Below are 25119 nucleotides of genomic sequence, written 5' to 3'. Positions count from 1 at the left end.
TCGTCTTCCGGGTTTGGACCGTGTCATTTGTGAGTGACCCAAAAGTGGGTTCATCTCTCGGGTTCATTCAGAGATGAACCCACTTTTGGGTCACTCACAAATGACACAGTCCAAACCCGGAAGACGAATAAACTATAATTCTGACTCTGGCCGTGGAAGCCTACGATTTCATCAGAATTTTAATTAAAATGGGATCATATCCATTTTTTTCATCTCGGAAATCTATCTCATACAGCGAGGTGAAATCTATTACTATATAAAATAAATATTCAATTTTTTTGAAAAATTTACATCATGGTTACTTACACATAACATGTTTGACTAGTGTGGCATTGTAAGTTGTAAATGTACAATTAACTTACACCTTCTTCTTCTTAAAGTGCCTATCCGTTCCGGACGTTGGCGATCATCACGGCTATCTTCACTTTGCTTATTGCAGCGCGGAACAGTTCAGTGGTAGTCGTGTTATACCACTTTCGCAAATTTTGAAGCCAGGAAATGCGTCTTCTTCCCGGTCCTCTCTTACCATTTACTTTCCCTTGGAGAATCAGCTGGAGAAGGCCGTAACGTTCTTGATTTCTCATTACATGACCTAGATATTCCAACTTTTTAGTTTTGACGGTCATGAGAATTTCACATTCTTTCCCCATTCTACGCAGGACCTCCACATTAGTAACTCTGTCAACCCAGGATATACGTAAGATGCGCCTATAACACCACATTTCGAAAGCTTCGAGCCGATTCATAGATGCAACAGTCAGTGTCCATGCTTCCATTCCGTAGAGCAGAACTGTGAATATGTAGCAGTTCAATAGACGGCATTTTGTTTTTAATGATATGTCTCGACTGTTGAAAATAGTTCTCATTCTAACGAATGCTGCTTTTGCTTTTATTATTCGCTGTTTAATTTCTGTTGAGTGGTCCCATTGGCTATTTAAATTGGTGCCTAGATATGTATATTGCTCGACTCTTTCGATATTCTGTTGGTTGATTGTAAGTTGAGCGTTTAGTATTGGTTTTTTACTAATTGTCATAAATTTGGTTTTCTTTATGTTAAGAGCTAGTCCGTATCTGTTGCTGACTTCTGTTATGCGATTTGTTAATATCTGTAAGTCATTTAGATTATCGGCAAAAACTATAGTGTCATCTGCATATCTAATGTTATTCAACCATTCACCGTTTATTAGTATTCCTTTCGCACAACCGTCTAAAGCTTCCTTAAATACCCATTCAGAATAAATATTGAACAACAATGGAGACAAAATACAGCCCTGTCGTACTCCACGTTCTATTGCAATTTTATCAGTTAACTGGTCTTCTATTTTGATTTTGGCCGTTTGATTGTAGTAAATGTTTCTGATAATTCTAAGATCTTTGTTGTCAATTCCAATTTCTTGCATTAGAGTCATTAATTTGTCATGTTTTACTTTTTTAACTTACACCTAGACAAGTGTTTATCACATTATGTTTGAAACGATGAACCCAGAAAACGTTGGACAAATAACCAATGACTGTATTTCTACTAAAAAATATTTAACAACATTGACATCATCTGAAACTGTTATTCCTTCAGACATCAGCGAGTACTACTAGTGAATACTAAATATACTTGTATAAAAATTATACTATCTCTCTTCAATTACGTTACAGCCCAAATCGAGCTCTGGTCTCCTCCAAACTATGCCCCCAACATTGAATGTCCCGCGCCGCTCTTCTTCAACATTTCCTTTGGTCTTGCGCTTTGAAGTTTACTATCTAGGGCCCTTTGAGGCATCTGTCGGCTTCCATTCTCCCTACAGAACAGCCCACTGAAGTCTTAAAGTTCAACGAATTTCATATCGGTGTCTCTTTGAAGAGTGAGTACAGTTCATGGTTATATCTGAATCTCCATACTTCGTTTTCGTTAATACGTCCAAATATCTTCCTTAGAACTTTTCTTTCAAACACTAAAGTTGTTTGTTTTCTGTCATCATCCATGCCTCGCTTCCATAACATACTATAGGTCTGATAGTAGTGTTGTAGTTTTAATTTTCGATCTCGAGTGTGTGGTTTTCAAGCGGAATACGTTGTCCAGTGAAAAATAAGCTTTGTTTCCCTTTACTATTTTTCTTTGAATTTCTGGTTGTTTTGTTCATCTTTTCGTGTTTAATTCAACTCACACATATATGAGAAACTTTCAACTTCCAATATCATCCCCTAATTCAACTGTGCGACTGTTCCTCCTTTGCCTATAACTTCTGATCTACTTAAAATAAAAAACTGGTCCGACTCTAATTTACTCTCTTTTAACGTGGATAAGACAGTAACATTATCCTATAAAGAAACTCTTCAACCCTTGCTTTTTAATAACAGCCAGATCAGAATCGTTGGTTCTGTAAAATGTCTTGGTATTTTTAAAGACAGCAACCTTAAATGGTCCCTTCATATCTATTTCTTAAGTAAGAAACTAGCCTCAGCCTGCTATGCAATAAGATCTGTTTCGAAGGAAAGCAATTTATCATATTCCAAAATGACATATTTTTCTTTGTTCGAGTCTCATCTTCGATATGGTCTTCCTTTTTAGAGTTCTAGTATAACTGGCCAATCTGATTATTGTTAAATTACACAAAAAAACAATTCGGTATCTTTTTGGCCTCAGTAGAATAACAAATTGCAGAAGCTACTTCAAAAATCACGGGATTTTAACTCTTCCCTCTTTATATATTTTAGAAACTGTTTGCTTAATTCGTAAATACCTACATGTTTTTCCAGCAAGACCTAATCATGACTACTCCACCAGAAATTTAGCCTTTGATGTGTATTTACCGAGTCCGTCCAATGAGTTAGATTTTATATTCGGCAAAAAATTATACAACCATCTACCTTTGCGATGTTCAAAGACCAAATGTTCAAAAGACCAAATATATGTGTTGCACTAGGTCAAGCAACCCGACACCTACACGAATAATAATTGATGACCTAGAACTGGAAGGTGTTGACACCTTCATATACTTAGGGTCGCTGCTAACCAAAGATAACAACGTCAGTGAAGAAATCAAAAGAAGAATAGTACTCGCCAATAAGTGTTACTATGGCTTAAGAAGACAGATGGCCTCAAAAATGCCTAGAAAAATTAAACTGACTGTATACAAAACACTTATAAGACCAGTGCTAACATATGGTTCAGAAACTTGGACACTAACACAGAATAACCAAGAATTGCTCAAACGTTTTGAGCGAAAAATACTAAGACGAATATATGGAGGCATAAAAGAACAAGGTTTGTGGCGCAGGTGTTACAATTTTGAGTTGTATAGAAGATTTGGAGAACCCGACGTTGTAAAATTCATTAAGGTAGCACGCCTCAGATGGATAGGTCATGTAATCAGACGAGAGGAAGATGCCATAGTCAGAAAAGTTTTTGACCGAAGAGGGCCGATCGGACAACGAAGAAGAGGAAGAAGACCGAGACTTAGGTACCAAGACAACCTAGAAAATGATTTGAAGTCTATCGGAATTAGAGCATGAAGAAGAGTTGCCAGAGACAGGGGCGAAGGGAGGATTGTTCTGAAGAAGGCTTTGGCTTATAAAGAGCTGTAACGCCACTGATGATGATCTACCTTTGCAACTTAAATATGCAAATTCTTTCCTTAAGTTCCGTAAAATGGCAAAAGCCTATCTATCTGAAAGATCATTCAGTGGAATAGTTTCTTAACGAAAAACTCCGATTTATCATTAGTAAATGGTTAATAAGTATTCTATATAGACATAAGAGTCTTATATACAGAATTTTTGAAGCCAGAGTATTATGTGCTGTTTTTAACAAGTAGTTGTAAGTGGCTGATCTTCATGAATAATACAGCGCATTGCCTCAAACAATCAATTACGGAATCTGTTGGAATCAGCACCATCATTTGTTTAAAGTATTCCTCAACAATATAAGTATGTATTCATATTAATGTGATTGACTAAAATGTTTTGTTCTGACAGTTTTCAAAATAGCAACCAAACCAAACGCAATTTTATTCTCGCAGATAGTCACTTTAAAACGCTTGGCAAGAAGAAGTTATATTTGTATATTGTCATAACTTTCCGACTAATTATATAAGCCTTCGTTTAGCCGCGGAGGAAGTTTTTTTATTTACATTTACAGCGGAGGAGATCGTCTCCATAAGTATAGGACTTTTATGAGCATCTGTATGGGCTGGTTATATTTAACTTTAATATCGGAAGAAGCAGCAGTGTGATGAAACATGAAATGTATAGTTAAACACAGTGGAAATTTTTCAAAAAATTAGTTTAAATTTATTTACTTGAACTTTACTATGAAACTTTACAAAACTTGATATAAAACTTTAGTGCCAATGCATCTTCATTATTTGATAAAAATATGTCATTGTCATTGATTTAAATGTTATAAGAATCATTCTGAAATATTTCATATATATCTCCGTGTTTGCTTTGTTTTTAAGTTATTTTACACCACATTTTTTGACAATGTTGCCAAATATAACACAGCAGTATGTTATGTCACATCAATTACTTCTTATTCTTCACCTGCCATATCATATTTATTATAAGAAGGCTTCTTGATCTTCTGCATCATGAAATAATTATCTTGCATTTGATATCTGATGAGTCTATTCACAAATGTTTTTTAACCAAGAAATCTGTTTTCTTCCTACGCCTCTACGACCTTGTAGTTTGCCTTTAAGGATCAGTTGTAGTATTCTATATCGATTTACCCTCACTATATGTCCCAGATAAGACATTTTCCTGTTTTTAACAGTCTAGCAATCTTTGTTGATCCTCCTTAGTACTCCTTAGTTGTTCTTGTTGTCCAAGGTATTTTTAGCATCCGTCAATGAATCCACGTTTATAATGCTTTAATTCTGTTCATGCTTGATACTTTTGGTGTCCACGCTTCTGCTCCATACAAAAGTACAGACCGAATATAGCACTTAACCAATTTTAGTCTTAGTTCTAAATTGAGATGATTATTGCAAACAAATGTCTTCATATTCAACGTTGGTTACCATCATAGCTACCTTAATTTTATTCACTGCCACCCTAAAAAGCATGCTTGTATCAATACGACGGATCCGTAATGCCAATTTTAGGTCTCTGTTACATTAGACCTTCGACTTCATTCTAAAACCGGCTCTGGCCTGCTCAATTCTGGATCTAATTACTGTACCGATTTTGAATATGGTATATATTTTTTTTGATACCAACTGGCTCTAGATAATATCCAGCATAAACGTTTAATAACGTTCTGAACTTTGCTTAACTTAGTTCAATAACGTATTATCAGGTTGGCTTTTATAGATTTAAAGGTCAGTAATCAAACAGGATATCAATCATATAGAATAACTACAGGATCAACTAGTGTGTTATTTAAACACGTCGGCAACTCTCAGTTAATTATTTTTTTTTCTAAAAGAAACGCTAAAGGAATTTCACAAATGTGCTTTACATATCGAATGAATCCATGTGTCCGCATTTAAATACTACAATTTAGGAGTAAGAATAGTACTCACGGTATTAATTAATCTCCAAAGTGACATTAACAAGACTTTTAACAATAGTCGTATTTTTCACAAAAGGAGTGAACATATAAACAATCTCCAGGCAAAACAAGACCACACCAAAATATAAAATAATAAAAGAAACAGTTTATATCTATATACTATGTGGATTAAAAATATCTGTATTTGTCAAAAGAATTGCCAAATGATTACAAACTGCATACTTGTACTATTTTACATGGGTTACAATTATATACCTCTTATACGACGTTGTAGTATAAGCCAAAATAATGTTTGTTACAACTTACCACCCAAACAGATAGACATCTAGAAATAACAACCTTTAGAATCAAAATATTCACCACTATCTTCTAGAATGTTCATGGAATATTATATAATTATCATTTAATACTTAGTCTATTTACAGCTGGATAGTTTCTAATGTGTATTTAAGAAACCAGAGTTGTCAATGTTTTCTTTATCTTATTTTATTTCTGTAGCTACTTCGCATGATGTTGCATACAACATGTGAGTTCTTGTCTATATAACTTATCTGCGAGCATGGCAGTGTCATCAGCATAACACTATGTTTTTTATATGTATTTCGTGTAATTTTTATCCGTTTCTAGAATATTTCGTCCACATAGCCATTGAATAGTAGAGGAGACAAAGTACATTCCTGATGTGTACCTCTTGTTACTTGCATTTTGTAGTTGATAGTGAGTTGTTGATGCGTAGCTTTGTCGATTTATTCCAATATAGCTGTTGAATAATCTGGAGATCTTTTGTATCTCGGCATTTTCGATATTTTCATTTACTGAAATGATACGAGCCGTTTCACCATGCTTTGGAGGGTACGTAAAGCCGTCGGTCCCCCTGGGCTAGAGTGCATTTGAATGCATTTCAAATGCACACTAGCATTTGAAAAGGTTATTTATTTATTTATTGTATGGTATACAATAAGAACACATAATTAAAAATCTTTATAAAACGTTACATGGAGTATAACAAACGAACATCTAATCATCATCATCATTGGTGCTACAGCCCTATAAAAGAGCCTCGACCTTCCCAAGTCTATTACGCTAGTCAGTTCTATCCATTGCCAACTGTTGCCAGTTTGCTGCGCCTATTTATCTACCATCCTCATCTACACCATCCCTCCATCTGAGTTTTGGTCTAGCCCTTTTTCTACTTCCCACAGGTTGTGACATAAGGATTCTTCTAGGAGGGTTGTTCTGCTGTGATCTTGCCAGATGTCCTGCCCATCTTAGTCTTCCTATTTTTATAAAGGATACTACGTCTTTACCACCAAATATATGTTTATATCTGTGATATATCTCGTAGTTGTACCTCCTTCTCCAAACACCATTTTTACAGATGCCACCAAATATTCTTCTCAGGATCCTTCGTTCAAATATAAGCAGGAGATTTTCATCTGCCTTGGAAATGGTCCATGCCTCCGACCCATATGTCAACACTGGTTGTATAAGGGTTTTGTATATGGTTATTTTTGTTTTTTGGCTTAAGTTTCTGCTTCTCATATGTCTACTCAGTCCAAAATAGCATTTGTTTGCTAGGATTATTCTTCGCTTGATTTCTTCCGTCATGACGTTCTCCTTGGTGATCAGGGAGCCTAAGTATGTGAATTTGTCCACCACTTCAAAGGTAGAATTATCAACCGTGAATTGGTGGCCGATGTTTCTGGCTCTATTGTTGGGTGTTGATGCCATTATCTTAGTTTTATTTTCATTTACTTGCAGGCCCATATTTTTTGAGGCGTGTGACAAGGTGGTATACATTTCTTCTAGCTTGCGTGTTGTGCGGGCAACTAGATCAACATCATCTGCATATGCCAAAATTTGGGATGATTTATTAAAACGATTTAAAAAAACGAACATCTAATGTCTTACTAATATAATGTAAAACATTTTCGGTCACATTCAGGAACACATCGAAAACTCCAAGGAATCGCCTTCGGTGGCATTCGTCCCGTGAGCACAAATACCGATGCTTGTTCTTATTCTGTTTAGTGTTGTCCATGTATTGCGGGTCAGTTCAAAGCCTGGCGGTTTCTGATCGATACAGGCCATTTGGTGTGCTTCCTGTGGTGAGTCGCTCTCCCATTGTCGCTCTCCCAAGCGTTGGTGAGGTTGAAATGTTCCCGATATAAGGAATTGTGTGTTTGTTGTTGAGCCATACCGGGGAAGCATATTCAGCCGTTGAGTATAGAAGTTCGAGGGCGGATGATCTGGGTACGGAGGCTGAGGACCACATGTGGTTCCACATATCTTTTGGACTATATTATTTCGCGTTTTCAGTTTTGCTGCCGTTCTTTGTAGGTGTTCTTTAAAACTAACGTTCTATCCAGAGTCACTCCAAGATATTTTGTTGTTGAGTTATGAGTGAGCAGTCTGTTTTCAAAGTGAACAGAGAGTTTTTTGTTGGCTTGGGCATTATTCAGATGGAAACAGCACACTTCGGTTTTCGTTGCATTAGGTCGTAGCCTCCATTTGCGAAAGTATTCTCCCATAAGTATTGTTTCTGTAATATCCATGTTATTATGTCTTGCTGCAATATCCCAGTCGTCAGCGTAGCCAAATTTTTGCGTAGTTCCCCGTGGCAGTCCATTGCAGAGCTTCATTTAGCACTTTTAAAGTTGCCCATTGTGACTTAAAAAGGTCTGTCGGTGAGCATGCTATCAATGAGTTTACTTACCTTTTGACACCGGATGGTACGGATTAGTTTGCAGATTAGTCCTAGTCTCCAGACAGTATCGTATGCAGCTGATAGGTCAATGAAAGCAACGGATGTTTTTTGCTTTCTTTGAAAGCCTACTTCGATATCTGTTGTCAGGGATAGAATCTGATCTGTGCAGCTGCGGTTAGGTCTGAACCCTGCTTGCTCAATAGGTATCAATTTAAATATGTTTATACTAATTCTGTTGTAGATTAAGCGTTCCAACAGTTTATAGACACAGCTCAGCAGTGAAATCATTTGCCTTTCCTGGTTTTAATATGGCAATAATGGAGGCCTTTTTTAGTGAATGGGGGATTTCTCCTGATTTTAACAATCTGCCAGCCACTTCCTAGCATATTTTCCACAGTGGAGTAAAAATTCTGGATGGATTTTAGTGAAGCCGGGTGCCTTTCCATACTTAATTTCTGATATTAGTGAAATATTGCATGATAGACTAGGAAAGTAACGATTTTCCCATAAAGTAACACTTCCTCTTACAATTTGCCACTCAGCTGGTTTATGTGATTTAAAGTTTTTATCAATGTCAGTTTCCAGTTCTTCTTTTTTGTTATTTGCTCTGAATTTTTTTTCTGAGATCGTATTAGTTTTCCCCTAAAATTTTCCTGGTTTGATAGAATATCCATATCCACTTAAGGATCCAGCGACCCCTGTCACGTAGTTTGAAAACGTCTTTAACGAATAAATTTAGATGTACAACAGAAAACTTACCAAGTTGAACATAAAAATCCATCGGTTTTTGTGTTATTTCCAAACTCTCAGGAACAAAGTTTTGAATTTTATTTATGCATTACTTCTGGGACATACTGTATAACATATCAATATAAAAATACGATTAAATAATTGCAAGGGTTGTTTTTTAATTAGCAATGAACAAATCTCGTTCATAGAAGATAGTGGTTTATACGATACATTAAAGGGATTTCAAAAAGCACAATCATAGATTTAGCTGAGCCACAAAATCTACGGGGTACACCGTTTACTTGATGAATTATCAAAATAACTACTTGAGAAGAAAAAATATCAGCCACAATGTGTTAAATAGTATTAAAAATGATAATCTGATAGTATTTTGAATTTTTCTATTATTAAAATATATTGAATTATTCAAGTATTTCTTCTTTAATAGTGAATAGTGAGTTCTTACAACTTTCGCATATTGTATCGTGTCGAAAATTTTTTTATACTCGGATAAATAGCAAGCATCAACATTAACATTACGACAAAGCTGAACAAAAATGTTCATAGTAAACAAAACCTTTTGTATGCCAAAACCATTATTGATGGAATAAATAACCACTTTTTCTATAATTTACTAACTGAATAAACAGTCAATTTTTAGAAGCAGCTTCAACGAATCGTTTAGTTGAAGCTGCTTCATCTAGCTCTATTTTTCTCTTAGGTGTTATTTATTGCTTTCTCTTATTATGGGTGTTTAGCGATTACTCTGTCCTCTGCTACTTGACAAGCTTTTGGAAGACTAGCCCGGTCCATTGTGTGATATTTCTCGTCTAGGACAATTTTTTCCAAGTCTTTCCAATCTTTTAATTTATAATTTGCAGTACTCTTCATAATTAACAGATCTCCCAAGTAATTGTTTTTCTTGTTTTTATCACTGATAAGTACTTCCCTTTTATTTATTCGTTGAAGAAACTTCTTCATGCCACATTATTGTTACCCCAAGTAATATCCATATTGAAGGATAAATCCATATCTCGAAAAACCCACTCCAAAAATAGGTTATGTTAGGTTAGGTTTATAGCCATAAGACATAGATTATGACCATATTATACGTCTATTATGGCCTTTGGTGACACTTCTACGAAATGTATTTAGCTTTATCAATTTAATTGTTTGAATAGTAAATAAGGACTTTTGGTTATGAGCATTCATTCTGTGCGATTCTGCGATTGGTATTATGTGTTGTTCGTGAATTTGTAAGGTAAGAATATCAAATTATTAAGATATTTACTATTAATGTTCATCTTTTAAGCTTATGTTATTATTTGGTTAAAACTTTAAATTGCAAAATTAATCAATAAATCATTGAATTTTTCTTGGAGAACAAATTCAATGATTTATTGATTAAATTTGCAAAACCATCAAGAACTATTCGACAGCTGATCAAGATCATGTGACGTTGCACAGGCAATACATCATACAGATGATAACAAACCTCTTCTTCGGTTAAGAAAAAGAGATCAAGTGATAAACGGCCGGTTCCTATATGCCTCTGGTCATTTTCTATCACTTCTTGGACATCTTGCACACACGCAAGAATGGACCTAGCGTACATGAGCGGCAGGCCCTGATGACATTGTTACCAAAGTGGTCCAGTACCTCGCCAGCTACACTACTACCAACCATTTTCTTCTGGAGAGAAGAAGAGGTCAAGTAATAAGCGGCCAGTTCCTATAACCCTCGGGTCATTTTCAATCACTTCTTAAGCATATTGCACACACAAGAATGGACCTAGCGTACGTGAGCGGCAGACCCTGATGACATTGTTATCAAAGTGGTCCAGGATCCCACCAGCTATACTACTAGCAATCCTCTTCTTCCTAACCCTCTAGTCATTGTCGATCACTTCTTGCACATCTATAGAATTGTTATCAAAGTGGTCCAGTACCCCGCCAGCTATACTCATAACAATCTTTTTCTTCGGGAAAGAGATTAAACGGTAAGTCGTCACTTTCTATAACCCTCTGGTTATTTTCGATCATTTCTTGCACATCTTGTTACCAGAGTGGTACAGTACCCCATCAGCTACATTACTTAAATTTAAATTCTTCTGTCTGCTTAAACAACTCGAAAATGTTTTGTGTACATTGAATCAATCGTCTGTTTTCTTTATTTCTTAACTCCCTAAATATATGCTGTTATTAATGGTCAATTTATTTTATGCCCATGCTATTTTCATATTAGTGCTTTCGATTTCGTCGCTTATACATAGTTTCATACTCATATTATTTCGTTTCGCACGTTTTCTTACGATATATTTTTAAAATAAACGTTTAAAGTATTATTTGTATATCTTTAGTTTAATAATACCTAAACTTCACTTTTACGTTACTATACTTTATTTTAATATTACCCAATTATCAGATTATCACCCAGATACTATGAGTTATATTTTGAACGAAAACTACTTATGTTATGAAGGTCAGAGCATTATCAAAAAAATTAAAGTTCATGGGCTGAAATAACACAAGTAATTAATGGTTAGTAGTGTAAGCTTTCGCATTAAACGTTGATATATACGTCTTTGTTAGTAAAAATAAAATAATTAAAATAGAAATTGAATTTAAACTTACGTGATGGAATCTTCTTAAACACAGTCTGTGACATGAATTTCTGGAATCTTTGAGCATAAAAACTAGGTCTATGTACAGATACCGTATCCTGAAAGAAAAATTAACAGGTGAAATATTAAAATATCGTATTTAACAGTATAAAGAAAGAACTAAAAAAGTAAATCACGTGTTATTAAATTAAATATCCGTTTTACGCGAGTTTTATGATTAGTTGTATTGCTTTAACGTTTGTTGTCAAAATGTATCTTACCATACGTTAAAAAAATTAACGAAATATGGTTTAGGATGACTTCAACTAGCAGCATAGTACGGAAAATGTTCGAAATTATTTATTTTATGAGCGATTTATGAAGTCGGATCTTATCTGATTTGGCGCAATGAGTCGGATTAAAACACACTGTATGATAAGATTAAGAGTTACATACTTCCATCACCTCATAAAGAGCCGGAAACTATGTGAAGTATTTACTCCGTCAACGACGTTTGAGGTAAAGAATTTAATGGGTCTAGAAAATAGATAACTCTAGAATCTCCCAGACTAAGTTTGTACTCATGTAGTAAATTGATGGTAGCGATAATACAGCTTGAAATAATCGACATTATATTTTTTGATCGAGTACAGCACGCTAAGATGATGCAAATACTAAAAGAAGCAAGAATTAACAACCAAGATCTGAAAATAATTAGAAATCTTTACTGGAATCAGACAGCAAATCTCAGAGTTGAAGGTGAACACACTGATTATGTAAAAATCATGCGTAGAGTGAGGCAAGGCTGTATTTTGTCTCCTCTAATCTTTAATCTGTACTCTGAAAGAATATTTATCGAAGCCTTGCACGAAACTGAAAAAGGTATTCTACTAAATGGTTACCGGCTAAACAACATCAGATATGCAGATGACACCATAGTATTTGCGGACAACTTAAAAGACCTACAAGTTCTTATGAACAAAATCAGGTATTACAGTCAACAATATGGACTCAATATAAACGTTAAGAAGACAAAGCTTATGATAATTAGCAAGAAAAGGATAACAGAAGGTCAACTCTACGTCAACCAATCCCCTGTAGAAAGAGTGACGCACTACAACTACCTCGGCACCATAATAAATGAAGAGTCACAACCTCTCTCTTGATACAAAAGTAAGAATGCTGCGATACGTCTTCTCAGTCCTTTTTTATGGTGTTGAATCGTGGACCTTAAACGAAGATATGTGCAAAAAACTGGAAGCGTTTGAGATGTGGCTATATCGGAGAATGCTTAAGATCCCGTGGACTGACCGAGTCACAAATGAGGAGATCCTCAGAAGAATGAATAAGAACCGAGCGGTACTGACCAGCATCAAATCTCGAAAGTTACAGTTCTTCGGACATATTATGCGAAATGAATCCAGATATGCTCTCCTTCAAGCCATCCTGTAAGGAAAAATATTTGGAAAACGAGATCCAAGAAGAAGAACCTCTGGTTCTTTAACTAAGAACCAAAAGAATCTGGTTCAATACAACATCTGTGCTGCTTTTCCGTGCTGCTGCAGATAAGATAAAGATTGCCATGAAGATCGCCAACATTCGTAACGGATAGGCACATCAAGAAGAAGAATATATTTAATTCCAGTTAATATTATTTGATTGGATTAATATTAAAACTTTTATGTATTAAATATTTGTATATTTATCAGAAATCATCCTAATAATTTTGGCGAAAAATCAGGCTACCGGCTATTGGCAATTGCTGATCTGTTTTTGACAACATCACCATAGTCTCACTTTTTATTGAGGTTCCGATATGATCAGAACTTCTATCATTCAAAAAATCCACTCGTCAAGAGTAGGAATGACTTTCAAAATGTTGTCCATCTGCGCAGAGAGTAGACAGAGAAAGTATATGGAGATAAAGAGATGGAAGAACGCCGGAACTCGACTATCTGATTTTTAAACGTAGTTTACAGGTCGAGATTATTTCTCCTACTAGATAATTTCCGGTAATTTTGTTGCACATAAAAGTTTTGACAAACTGTGGCTGTGATGTTTGTAGTCCAACGAACAGCAATTCTTACGTGTGTCCATATTCCATTAATGTATTGAAGTTTTTTTATCATTATACTGACCAATCTTCCTCTAAATATTTCCTATATTATTCCTTTCTATGCTTTTTTTTATTTTTGAACAATTTTGAACAATCATTCAATGGAATCAATTGCTATACACGAAAATCGATGAAAAATAGAAACTGAAGCAATCTGACATTATACTTCAGTTAACGCATCCCAAAAGAACAGCGGCGTGCCGTTGCCATCCCAATCAAGCGATGTGATGTTGAGGTGACGCACTAAGATGGCCCGCCAAATTGGCTTCTCGTGTTTGTTTTTGCTTTAGAATTTGGCAAAATGCACTCTACTACGGACAGCTGGTATGCCCTACACTTAATAAAAGCTTTTACATTCTAGGTAATTAGAAATTAGAATAAGATACCTGAAGAAGGTTCCACTAAAATAAAACTACAGAAAAATTGCTTTCTGACAAATTTCAGGTGGTGAAACGTCGCTTCACTTGTGTCTTAGGACAAGCCGCCACTAGTATTAATCAAATAAGTAATTTATCACATTTTTGTATTAACAGCGCACTAAAGTATCTCTCTTGTATTAAAGTGGAATTATTTACTTTTCAGTGCACTGATGATGGTCTAACAAAGCCGAAAACGTTTTGATATTTCAACAAATCGTTTTAGATAATTTTAAAAGTTAAATTTAGCAATTACAAAAAAAGAAGTTTGTATACTACTTTTTATTGGCCAACCACTTGGAATTTTTACTTAGTGACTTTGTGTTCAGACTTCTTAAATGTTTTAAAATATAGTTTTTGCTACGTAAATTTGCTGTGTTGTATCACAATATTTAATACATTTTTTTTTGATACTTTATTAACTGTTTAAAATAATTTTTTATAATTAATAATAATAATAAATATTATACTTGATAGATACTTACACCATCGTGTATCATAGACTTCCACGTATGTTCTAATTTTTTCTTTAATCTATAACTCTGCAAAATATCAATTATTCCTATAAATAAGAGAAGACGTTCACCCTTTGCGTTTCTTGCCGGAATACCGCCGGGTCTGAAACAAAAAGAATATTGTATTACTTAACACAAACCGAACATCATTCATGCTATTTTTAAATTAAGTTACCTATCCACGTTATAAATTAAATTTTCTGGAACCATAACGCTGCAATAGTGTACAAATTGCTAGGGAAGTTAACGTGAATGCTCGAACTGTCCAGCGAGTTCTCAAAAGGAATGGGTATCACTGTTTTAAGATACAACCAACACAAGAACTATTTCCGGAAGATAACCCTAGGCGGATGGAGTTTTATGAATTTATGTTAGATAAACAGAATAAAGCACAAGGAGGTGGAATATTTGAACCCTTAATTCTTTAATCTGCTTTCCTAATTTTTATTTTTTGTTAGGTACATTTTACGAGGTTTGTAGGTTCTTAATTAGGTAGTATTTTTTATGTTTAAGTTTGGAAGAATTTTATTGTTTTTTTTTTATTTAAAAGTACAAACGATTCTTATTCTGATTTTTTTTCTTCTTTCTTGTCTTATTGTTATAAGCTTTGTCCATAAAATTTGTATAATTTTCAGTGACAATAAAGCATATTACTTATTTACTTACTTATTTATTTGTATTGCTATTAAAGCTAAAAAATAACCAAAACATTTTTAGGGCATTATAATAAATATACTCTAGAGATGGGGTTGCAATAAATCTTAATTGCTATGGTCAACAAAACAATGTCGTTATCTGTATAACTCATTTTAATAACATGGTCAGTTTGATCTATTGACATGACTGTTATATTTTGACATTATCAATATAAAGTTTGTTTGCACCAAAAAAGAAAAGTTAAAAAAATTGCCATATTGAATATTATTGCCACACAGGTGTAAAGTAATTAGCCTTCTTCTTTTCTTCTACAATCTTCTCTAAGAAGGTGGGCAATCATACTTCTACTTCTACTTCTACTACACCAATCCGGTATCCGATAAAATAATAAAAAAAGTAAGAACTAAAAAAGGTTACCAAATGGGAGAAAAACAGCTGAAAATAATCTAATATGCAGACGATGCAATACTATTCTTTTACACTGAAGATTTACAACGTATGCTGCACCAATTTAATATAACCGCTAGAAAAAACAGCATGGTTATAACAGCAAATTTACTAAGATGTAAATTGGAGCTGGAAGGTCAGATAATAGAACAAGTGATGGTGTTTTAATATTCGTATCTAGGCATCACATTATCTAGCTAGCTACGGAAAGCTCGAAACAAAAGTGGAAGATAAAGTGAATAGAGCAAAAAGAGCCGCAGCTTGAATGAAACAATATGGAGAAATAAAAATATCGGGTAAGAAATGAAAGGCAGAATTTAGGCAAAAATGTATAGTAAAACACTATTGGACAGAGTTAGAACTACAGATTACGACGTAGACGTAAGGTGGAAAACATCAAGAACTGAGTAAATTGGAATGATCACATAAGCCGAATGACATCAAATAGAGTAGTAAAGACGGCAAGAGACGGTTTCCCAATAGAAAGACAATCAGTAGGAAGACCACGTAAACGATAGAACGACAACTTACTGGAGGCACACTGAAAAACAGACAGTCAGGTCTAAATAAAAAGAAGAAAAAGAAGAAGAGGCTACTAAATAAAACTCTAAAAGTTAAAAACCACTCCACCTTTTTTAGTACAGGGGAAAATTCGCCCCCAAAACTGCGTTTTTTTATAAAATCTTGTATAAAGGCATACAAATATGAAAAAAATTAACTGTAAAAAAGGTTTATTGATTACTTTTAAGCCTCACGAATTAAATCCAGCTAAAAAGAAACATTGTTACAGGAAGGCAGAAAAGTGTCTTCCAAATTAACATGGGTCTCTGCAGTGATGAAAAACAACTAGAAGTGTCAAAAAAAATTGTTTGTACACCCCAAAACCTTAAATGTTAAAAACAATGTTAAAAAAAATTAGAACCACACACATAATAGTTTTTTTTAATATTTAAAAATTGTATTTTTCTCCAATTTGGAACGTTAAAGTCCCCTTAAAATAACCAAAGGATAAATAAGTTGTAGTGTAGAATCAGTAAATAAAACAGAAAATTGTTTACAAGTTAGGTCCTGCAGATTTTCGTAATGGACTGTTGTAAGAGACCGACTAAAATTTCAATTTGATGTCAGTTATTACCTATTTAGGCTAAAGTGTCGTCAAACAATCCTATTTGGCGTTTTTACCGTTTGGTTGAAGTTTTATTTTGGTATATTTCCATAATCTTTTTGATAATATTGTCCATTGATTAAAAAAATGAATCAACTGTAATGGATATTTAAAATATATAAACATAAATATTTCCATTGATTAAAAAAAATGAATCAACCGTAATGGATGTTTAACATATATAAATATGTATAAACATAAATATTTTTTAAATTAAAATAAATGAAAATAACTTACGGTGTATCGTCATCCTCGTCTATAGGTTCAGATTCAGCCTGAATACTCTCCATAGCAGTGGAATGTGCAACCAGCCTTTGTCTATTTATCGATTTGCTACGGTTTAATGCACCTGCAGCTCCCATTCTGTCTTCTTTTTCTCTCTCCCTTTCTTCGAGAATTAGAGCCGAACTAGTATCGCCTAGCTGACCCTCAGGTACTAACCTATCTATGTTACTTTGAGATTTTCGTTCCTAAAATACAAAATTAAATAAAGATATGTAAATATGATTCATTTAGGAATAAGAACTAAGAAGAAACATTTTTGATCTCTTATAAATTTAGCTATAGTTTAGATTTCACAAGTCCGCTGCCTTCCAAGCAGAAATTTATGCTATAGTGATGTGCCTACCGGATGGTCAGGCGGCATTAAAGGCACTGGAATCGAGTCAGATTGACTTTAAGTTAGTTTGGAACCATCTTGAGGATCTGATTCGAACCAGAACAAGTAATAAAGTTTAAATAAGTTTACTCTGGGTGCCCCGACATACTGGTATTGAAGGTAACGAAAAAAGGGACCTACTTACCAAAGCAGGGACAAAGGAAATGTTTATAGGCCCAGAACCTGTCATTGGAATAGCAAAAAGCACAGAGAAATGAACGAGGGCCCTTCGTCTAAGGGCTAGCAACCCCAACGTTACCATGTAGCTAATTCCGTTTTTAACTTAAACATCCTAGTTTTTTAATATCAAAAAATGTAATCTAAAATTAATTCAACTATATTTAAAGAGTTTTTACCCATGTTTTTAGTGGCTTTAAACATGTAAAAATGTAACCACCCACATTCCAGAACTACGTAAATGGATATGATGCAGTTAATGACAGAATTATACATCTGAGACTAAAGTGCTCAACATCCATCCTCCACATCATACAAATATATGCCCCGACATCCACGGCAGAACAAGCAACACTAGAAGACTTTTATATGGCTCTCGAAGGTGTACTTGATAAAATACCAAACAAAGACATAGTGGTGATACTAGGCGACTTTATTGCCAAACTTGGAAGAACGAATCTAGATGACCACATGAAGATGATTGTAGGGCCATATGGTCTAGGAGATAGGAATGAGCGAGGAGACCGACTATTAGAATTCTGCAACCAAAGGAAATTTTCTGTAATGAACACGCATTTCAAGCATCATCCACGTAGACTGTATACCTGGAAATCACCTGGAGATAGAACAAGAAATCAAATAGACTTTATTCTGATCAGTTCGAGATGGAAGTCTTCAATTACCAACGCAAAAACATTTCCAGGAGCAGAATGCGGAAGCGATCACCAGCTCTTGATGGCTGATTACAGAATACGTTTCAAGAACATACGCAAAGCTTCTCCCCGTTCTTTTATGCTAACGGACCCCGAATTAGCTACCTTTAAAGAGAGAATTGAACCAGCACTAACCAGAATAGAGAACAATCAGGCAGAACAAAGTGTGGATGAAGCCTGGACAGATATTAAAGAAACCATCGTAACAACAGTGAACCAATGTCGCCAACCATCTATAAATAATAGCATTAAACCGTGGATCAGCAGAAACACGTGGAAAGTGATTGAACAAAGAAAGCAACTTAAAGTTGGCCCCTGTGATCAACAGACATATAAAGTTCTCTCCAGAGATATTCAACGAAGATGCCGAAAAGACAAACAAGAATACATCTCTGAAATCTGTCAAGAAATAGAAAATCACGGATATCGAAATGAAACCAAAGATCTCTTCCGGAAAGTGAAAATTCTTGCGAGAGAATTTAAACCCAAGAACTATGCAATAGAGGACAAACATGGTATTATCATAAGTGATATCGACAGAGTGTTGGAAACATGGAAAAACTATTGTTCAGAGCTCTACAGGGAAGAACACGTAAATCTAGACCACACTTCAGCCCTCGAAAACATCGCATACAACCCTGAACCTGAAATTCTGTTGTCCGAGATTGAAGAAGCTGTAACTCACCTCAAGAAGAATAAATCCCCTGGCTGCGATGATATCACGGGAGAGCTCCTTCAGAACATGGGAGACAAAGGATGTTACATAATGTGGAAACTTTGTAATAAAATTTGGAGATGCGGAAAGTGGCCCAGAGAATGGCGCACATCATTGTGCATACCAATCCATAAAAAAGGAACAACTACAAAGTGTAGTAATTATCGTACCATCTCACTGATTTCCCATCCAAGCAAAATATTACTAAGAATCATTAAACGCCGTTTGCAACAATACTTAGACAAACAAATTCCCCAAGAACAAGCAGGCTTTGTCAAAGGGAAGGGTACGAGAGAGCAAATCCTTAATATGCGGCAGCTCATAGAAAAGGCCCGCGAATTTAAAATTCCAATAATAATCTGTTTTCTAGACTACCAAAAGGCATTTGATTGTGTGAAGTGGGAAGTTCTCTGGACAGTTCTTCATGAGATGGGAGTTCCAGATCATTTGACAATATTAATTAAAAACTTATACGAAGATAACTCAGTTAAAATAAGAATTGAAAACCAGCAATCTGATACCTTCAAAACCAGCAGAGGTGTACGACAAGGGTGCATACTATCTCCAGACCTGTTCAATTTATATGGAGAATATATAATGAGGAACGCACTCGATGGATGGAGAGGCGGCATCTCCATTGCAGGAAAAAAGGATCTCAAACTTAAGATTCGCAGACGATACAACACTGATAGCAACATCTGAAGAGGAGATGTCGAGACTGATAAAGAGAGTAGAAACCGAAAGCAACAAGTGTGGGCTCAAGATTAATAATCAGAAAACAAAAATCATGACTGTGGACCACGCGAATATCCTCCAAACAACAGGCGCCCTAAATCAATTCGAGAAAGTAGACGAGTTCACGTATCTAGGATCTTCCTTAAGCAATGCAGCCTCCTCCCATACGGAAATTCGCAGAAGAATAGGGATGGCCAAGAACGCGATGAGTCGACTGTCAAAAATATGGAAGGACCGCTCTTTATCCAAAAAACTCAAAATGAGACTGGTACGGACACTCATTTTTTCAATCTTCAGTTACGGTGCCGAAACATGGACAATAAAATCAGAGGATAGGAAAAGGATTGACGCATTCGAAATGTGGTGCTGGAGACGAATGCTACGCGTCTCGTGGACGGAGCACAGATCCAATCAGTCGATTCTCGAAGAGCTAAACATTCAGACCAGACTCTCCTCTCAGTGTCTTGCAAATGTTTTAAAGTTTTTTGGCCACATTGCGAGAAGAGACAATGACAACTTAGAAAGACTAATTGTGTGCGGAAACGTAGAAGGACGTAGAGGCAGAGGACGCTCACCTATCCGATGGTCAGATCAAGTACAGAAAGCCACTGGAGAGACGTTTTCCGAGTCCATGAGAGCAGCCCAAAATCGCAAGAGATGGAGAGAATTGACAGCCCGCATTGTAGGAAATCACGATCCTCAGCAATGAGGAAACGACAAGAGAGAGAGAAACATGTAAATCCAGATAGCACTGATGATGGAATAGTTATTCCAAAAACGTTTTGTGATGTTGGCCGATAGGGCTTTTATATTGATATACCTTTTATAAAGGAATTGTTTTAAATAAAAATTCTTTGTGAATAATGGTATACAGCCAACTAGAGGAATTCATTTCCTTGTGGATAATAGACTTAGTTAAAATGGCTGGACTGAAAGACAACTGTATCCTAGGGATGAGCCACAACAGACACCTTAGGTTGAGTGGAAAATTCTTTACCATTCGATTAAATTATCAAAAAAATCTCGTAAGACGAAAACTTACCATTTTTTCTTTCTGCGCCTGATCCAAATTATGTATTGCTAATAATAAACTATAATCCATAATTTTAAAACTTTCTAATACTCTACAGTCTCTATGAATTGTTTTCGTTAAAGCATTATAAGTATCCGCCTCCATGAATATACCTTCAGGATGATGCTCCATGAAGTCCAGATCTTTATAAGTCGGGGCTCTTTTGGCTCGTTCTGCCTTTGAAGCCTAAAATCAAAAACAAATTTTCAATAATAAACTAAAAATAATATTTGTCAACAAAATTTTATGAAATTCATGATAGAATATTAGATTTTCTAATAAATTTACTACTTTATCCATTGAGATGGTGGAAAAAATATTTTAGAACAAAAAGTATATAACTGACTTCGCTAGATTAATTCTATTTTATTTTGAATTCATTATTTTATAGCATATCCAACAGTAACTTTTGTAGCATTTCTAAATTCTTTGGATATGTATTGAAATCCCCTCGTATTTGATAAAATATCAAAGAATAATCTTAGCGTATTTCTGTTTCCTTTCGTACGAGTTAAAACCCAAATAGTTATTTCGTTCTTTTTACGTCGCCGAAGTAATATAAACAGATTTCTACAGTTTGTTTATGTTTTACAGATGTGCACGTCCTCGGCATTCCCTAGTTACAACTAGTTGTTGTAATAGTTATAATTAGGCACCTCGAAGTGGCGTCCTTTTTAAATTACCAGAGGTGTTTCCTGTTTCCTTTCTGTGTTTTGTTTTATTTGTCCCAAGAGATTCATGACCTTTTGTTTCATATTTTTGTAGTTGCCCCAATCCAAACCCCTTGTCATTTACTTATCCATGACCACAGCTCTCCTAACAAACCCTGAGTGCCGTCCGCATAAGTTTCGATTTGTTTTGCTTGCCCTATCTTCGCCCCCAGTAATTTCTATCCCCAATCTTCTACCCCTTATAATCTTACCATATGGTAGGCAAAGTATTTTCGTTACACTTTTTAGAAGGATTGCAAAAATGGTACAACTGGCTGATATGACCGTATATCGTTGACAAGATTGTTTATAGTATAAACTTGGTCATCATCATCATCAACAGCTATTCCATCCATCGTCGGACGTAAGCCTCCCTTAGGTGTGTTCATTCATTTCTGTTTGTTGTTTTCTTGCATCCATTGCGTCCATTTGCGCAGGAAATGCGTCTTCTTCCCGGTCCTCTCTTACCATTTACTTTCCCTTGGAGAATCAGCTGGAGAAGGCCGTAACGTTCTTGATTTCTCATTACATGTCCTAGATATTCCAACTTTTTAGTTTTGACGGTCATGAGAATTTCACATTCTTTCCCCATTCTATACAGGACCTCCACATTAGTAACTCTGTCAACCCAGGATATACGTAAGATGCGCCTATAACACCACATTTCGAAAGCTTCGAGCCGATTCATAGATGCAACAGTCAGTGTCCATGCTTCCATTCCGTAGAGCAGAACTGTGAATATGTAGCAGTTCAATAGACGGCATTTTGTTTTTAATGATATGTCTCGACTGTTAAAAATGGTTCTCATTCTAACGAATGCTGCTTTTGCTTTTATTATTCGCTGTTTAATTTCTGTTGAGTGGTCCCATTGGCTATTTAAATTGGTGTCTAGATATGTATATTGCTCGACTCTTTCGATATTCTGTTGGTTGATTGTAAGTTGAGCGTTTAGTATTGGTTTTTTACTAATTGTCATAAATTTGGTTTTCTTTATGTTAAGAGCTAGTCCGTATCTGTTGCTGACTTCTGTTATGCGATTTGTTAATATCTGTAAGTCATTCAGATTATCGGCAAAAACTATAGTGTCATCTGCATATCTAATGGTATTCAACCATTCACCGTTTATTAGTATTCCTTTCGCACAACCGTCTAAAGCTTCCTTAAATACCCATTCAGAATAAATGTTGAACAACAATGGAGACAAAATACAGCCCTGTCGTACTCCACGTTCTATTGCAATTTTATCAGTTAACTGGTCTTCTATTTTGATTTTGGCCGTTTGATTGTAGTAAATGTTTCTGATAATTCTAAGATCTTTGTTGTCAATTCCAATTTCTTGCATTAGAGTCATTAATTTGTCATGTTTTACTCTGTCAAATGCCTTCTGGTAATCTATAAAGCATACGTATATGTCACAATTCACATCCCTGCATCTCTGAAATAGCACCTGTACAGCAAAAAGGGCCTCCCGTGTTCCCAGAGCATCACGAAATCCGAATTGTGTTCTTGTTAGTTGTTCCTCACATTTTGTATATATTCTTTTGTGAATGACCTTTAGAAATGTTTTAAGTAAATGGCTCATAAGGCTTATAATTCTATAGTCTTCGCACTTTCTCGCATTGGGTTTTTTTGGAAGATTTATAAAAGTTGACACTAACCACTCTTGGGGAACCACGCCCGTATCATATATACTGTTAAATATATTTGTCAACCATTTTATGCCATCATAGTCCATAAGTTTTAAGAATATTTAATCCAAATATTTATTTATATTTTTATCGATAAGTATATATACGACTCGACCTTTTCAATATTATTATTGTCTTGAGATATATCCCGTGATATCTAGAGATTCGTTTATTAGATATTTGGTTTTTGTTAGATTTACTTTTAGTCCTATTTCTTTTGAATTTGTATTTAGGTCTAATTGCAATCTGAAATTCTTCTGTCTAGAGCGAGAATATATCTTCTAGAGCGAATTATGAATGGAGTTCTATTACGTTTCGGCTGCTTCGCCTGGGTCCTCTGGAAAATTTACGTCTTCTTCGTATTCTGGTTGTTGATTGTCGTGAGCATAGTACTGGTAGTTATCATTATCTTCTTCCCTATCTGCTTGGCATTGTATATTGTATAATTCTTCGACGGTAAACTTTGGGTGTGCTCGGTAATTTGGTGTTAAATTTTGGCGGCCCTTGTTTGTGGTACCTGATATTCCACTCATAGGTGTCGGTCTAGGCTGCTGTGATTGTCCCGGTTTGGGTGCTTATACATTTGAGTGGTTCTGGGACCTGAATGCTAGAGGGTTTGAATTTTGTCCGAATTGGAGTTTGGCTGTCGGAGTGGCTGCAGGAACTGGGATTGGAACTGGTTCTGTGGGTAGAATTGCCAAACCGGTTGCTGCCATTGCGGAGGTGCACAATTTGGCTGTTGATAGAATGATTTTGGATGGGTACCTGATGAGTTGATCTTTGCAGTCGACGTTCTTGGTAATTTTCGTTTCTTCCTGATGTGGATTGAGTTAACTGATTTTTTTGAAGATATCGTACATTGTTTTTTTCTTGCACATATTGTATTGCTTTTGCTAAACTTCCTGATCTCATTGCTCTAATAACGGAACCCATTGGTTCTCGTATCCGTGCTAGGAATGTTGTGAGAGCTTGTTGACGGAAAAAATTCTTGTTTGCTTCTTTTTATATCAGCCAGATCATAATATTCAGACTTCAAATACAAATATATCAGATTAATAACTAATGTCAGACTGAAACAAGGTGGTTTTACAACGCTTTATTTATAATAAATACACTTGCTGAATTTCCTGTTCTAGTACGTCGCAATTTATGTTGAAATGTTCCAGATCGGCGCTAATAGGCGGTAACTTCTTATTGATTTCGCGTGATTGAATATACTGGATTCTAGCGGTCATTGTACTATAACCATCGAGCAAAAAGACAAAAGAGGGAATGTAAAGGTAGTGGGGGCAAAAATATTGTTAGACAGGAAGTGCCATCTTGAGAGGCCAAATTAAACAAGGAAAGAGAGTCTTTCCTTGTTTAAGAAATCAAATTTAGTTGGGTTATGTTATTATTTGTCCCAACTGTCACATGAAATCTTATTTATATTGAAGTTTTTTAACAATTGTTTCACATTTTAGATTGTTATCGTTAATATTTAATTAAAATTTTCTCGTCTAAGACACATTCTGAAAACTATTTTATAGCTACTGTTAATAAGTGTCGGAAAATTTAAATTTGGCGCATTCGCATTTCCGGATATGTCCGCCATCAGAGGCCACTTTTTTGGTCGCCTTTTCATAACGATTAGATTCCCTCTTTTGTCTTTTTGCTCGATGACTATAACTAACGTAAATAGCTTGGGTGAGATACAATCTTCTTGTCTAATCCCTCACTGTAGTTTTATCTTTTCTGTTTTTTCTTCTCTGTTTACTTGGGATGTTGCATTGTCACATATTATATACT

General features: G+C 35.3%; 1 protein-coding gene across 9 annotated transcripts in view; it reads right to left on the bottom strand.

Moving 5' to 3' along the window:
- PIP5K59B (Phosphatidylinositol 4-phosphate 5-kinase 59B) overlaps window positions 1-25119 on the bottom strand; it is a 188674-nt gene that overhangs the window by 49145 nt on the left and 114410 nt on the right. For all 9 annotated transcript variants that reach the window (XM_072533039.1, XM_072533033.1, XM_072533034.1 and 6 more), the window contains exons 7-10: window positions 20904-21119; window positions 17101-17333; window positions 14565-14697; window positions 11579-11666 (exon numbers count right to left, since the gene is read on the bottom strand). In XM_072533039.1, the coding sequence (XP_072389140.1) occupies window positions 11579-11666; window positions 14565-14697; window positions 17101-17333; window positions 20904-21119 (670 nt within the window). The remainder of the gene's footprint in view (window positions 1-11578; window positions 11667-14564; window positions 14698-17100; window positions 17334-20903; window positions 21120-25119) is intronic.

The sequence above is a fragment of the Diabrotica undecimpunctata genome, chromosome 5 (genome assembly GCF_040954645.1).
Source record: "Diabrotica undecimpunctata isolate CICGRU chromosome 5, icDiaUnde3, whole genome shotgun sequence".
NCBI lineage: Eukaryota > Metazoa > Arthropoda > Insecta > Coleoptera > Chrysomelidae > Diabrotica > Diabrotica undecimpunctata.
Note: the sequence above shows the minus strand (reverse complement) of the source record. Positions and strands in the feature narration are given on the sequence as shown.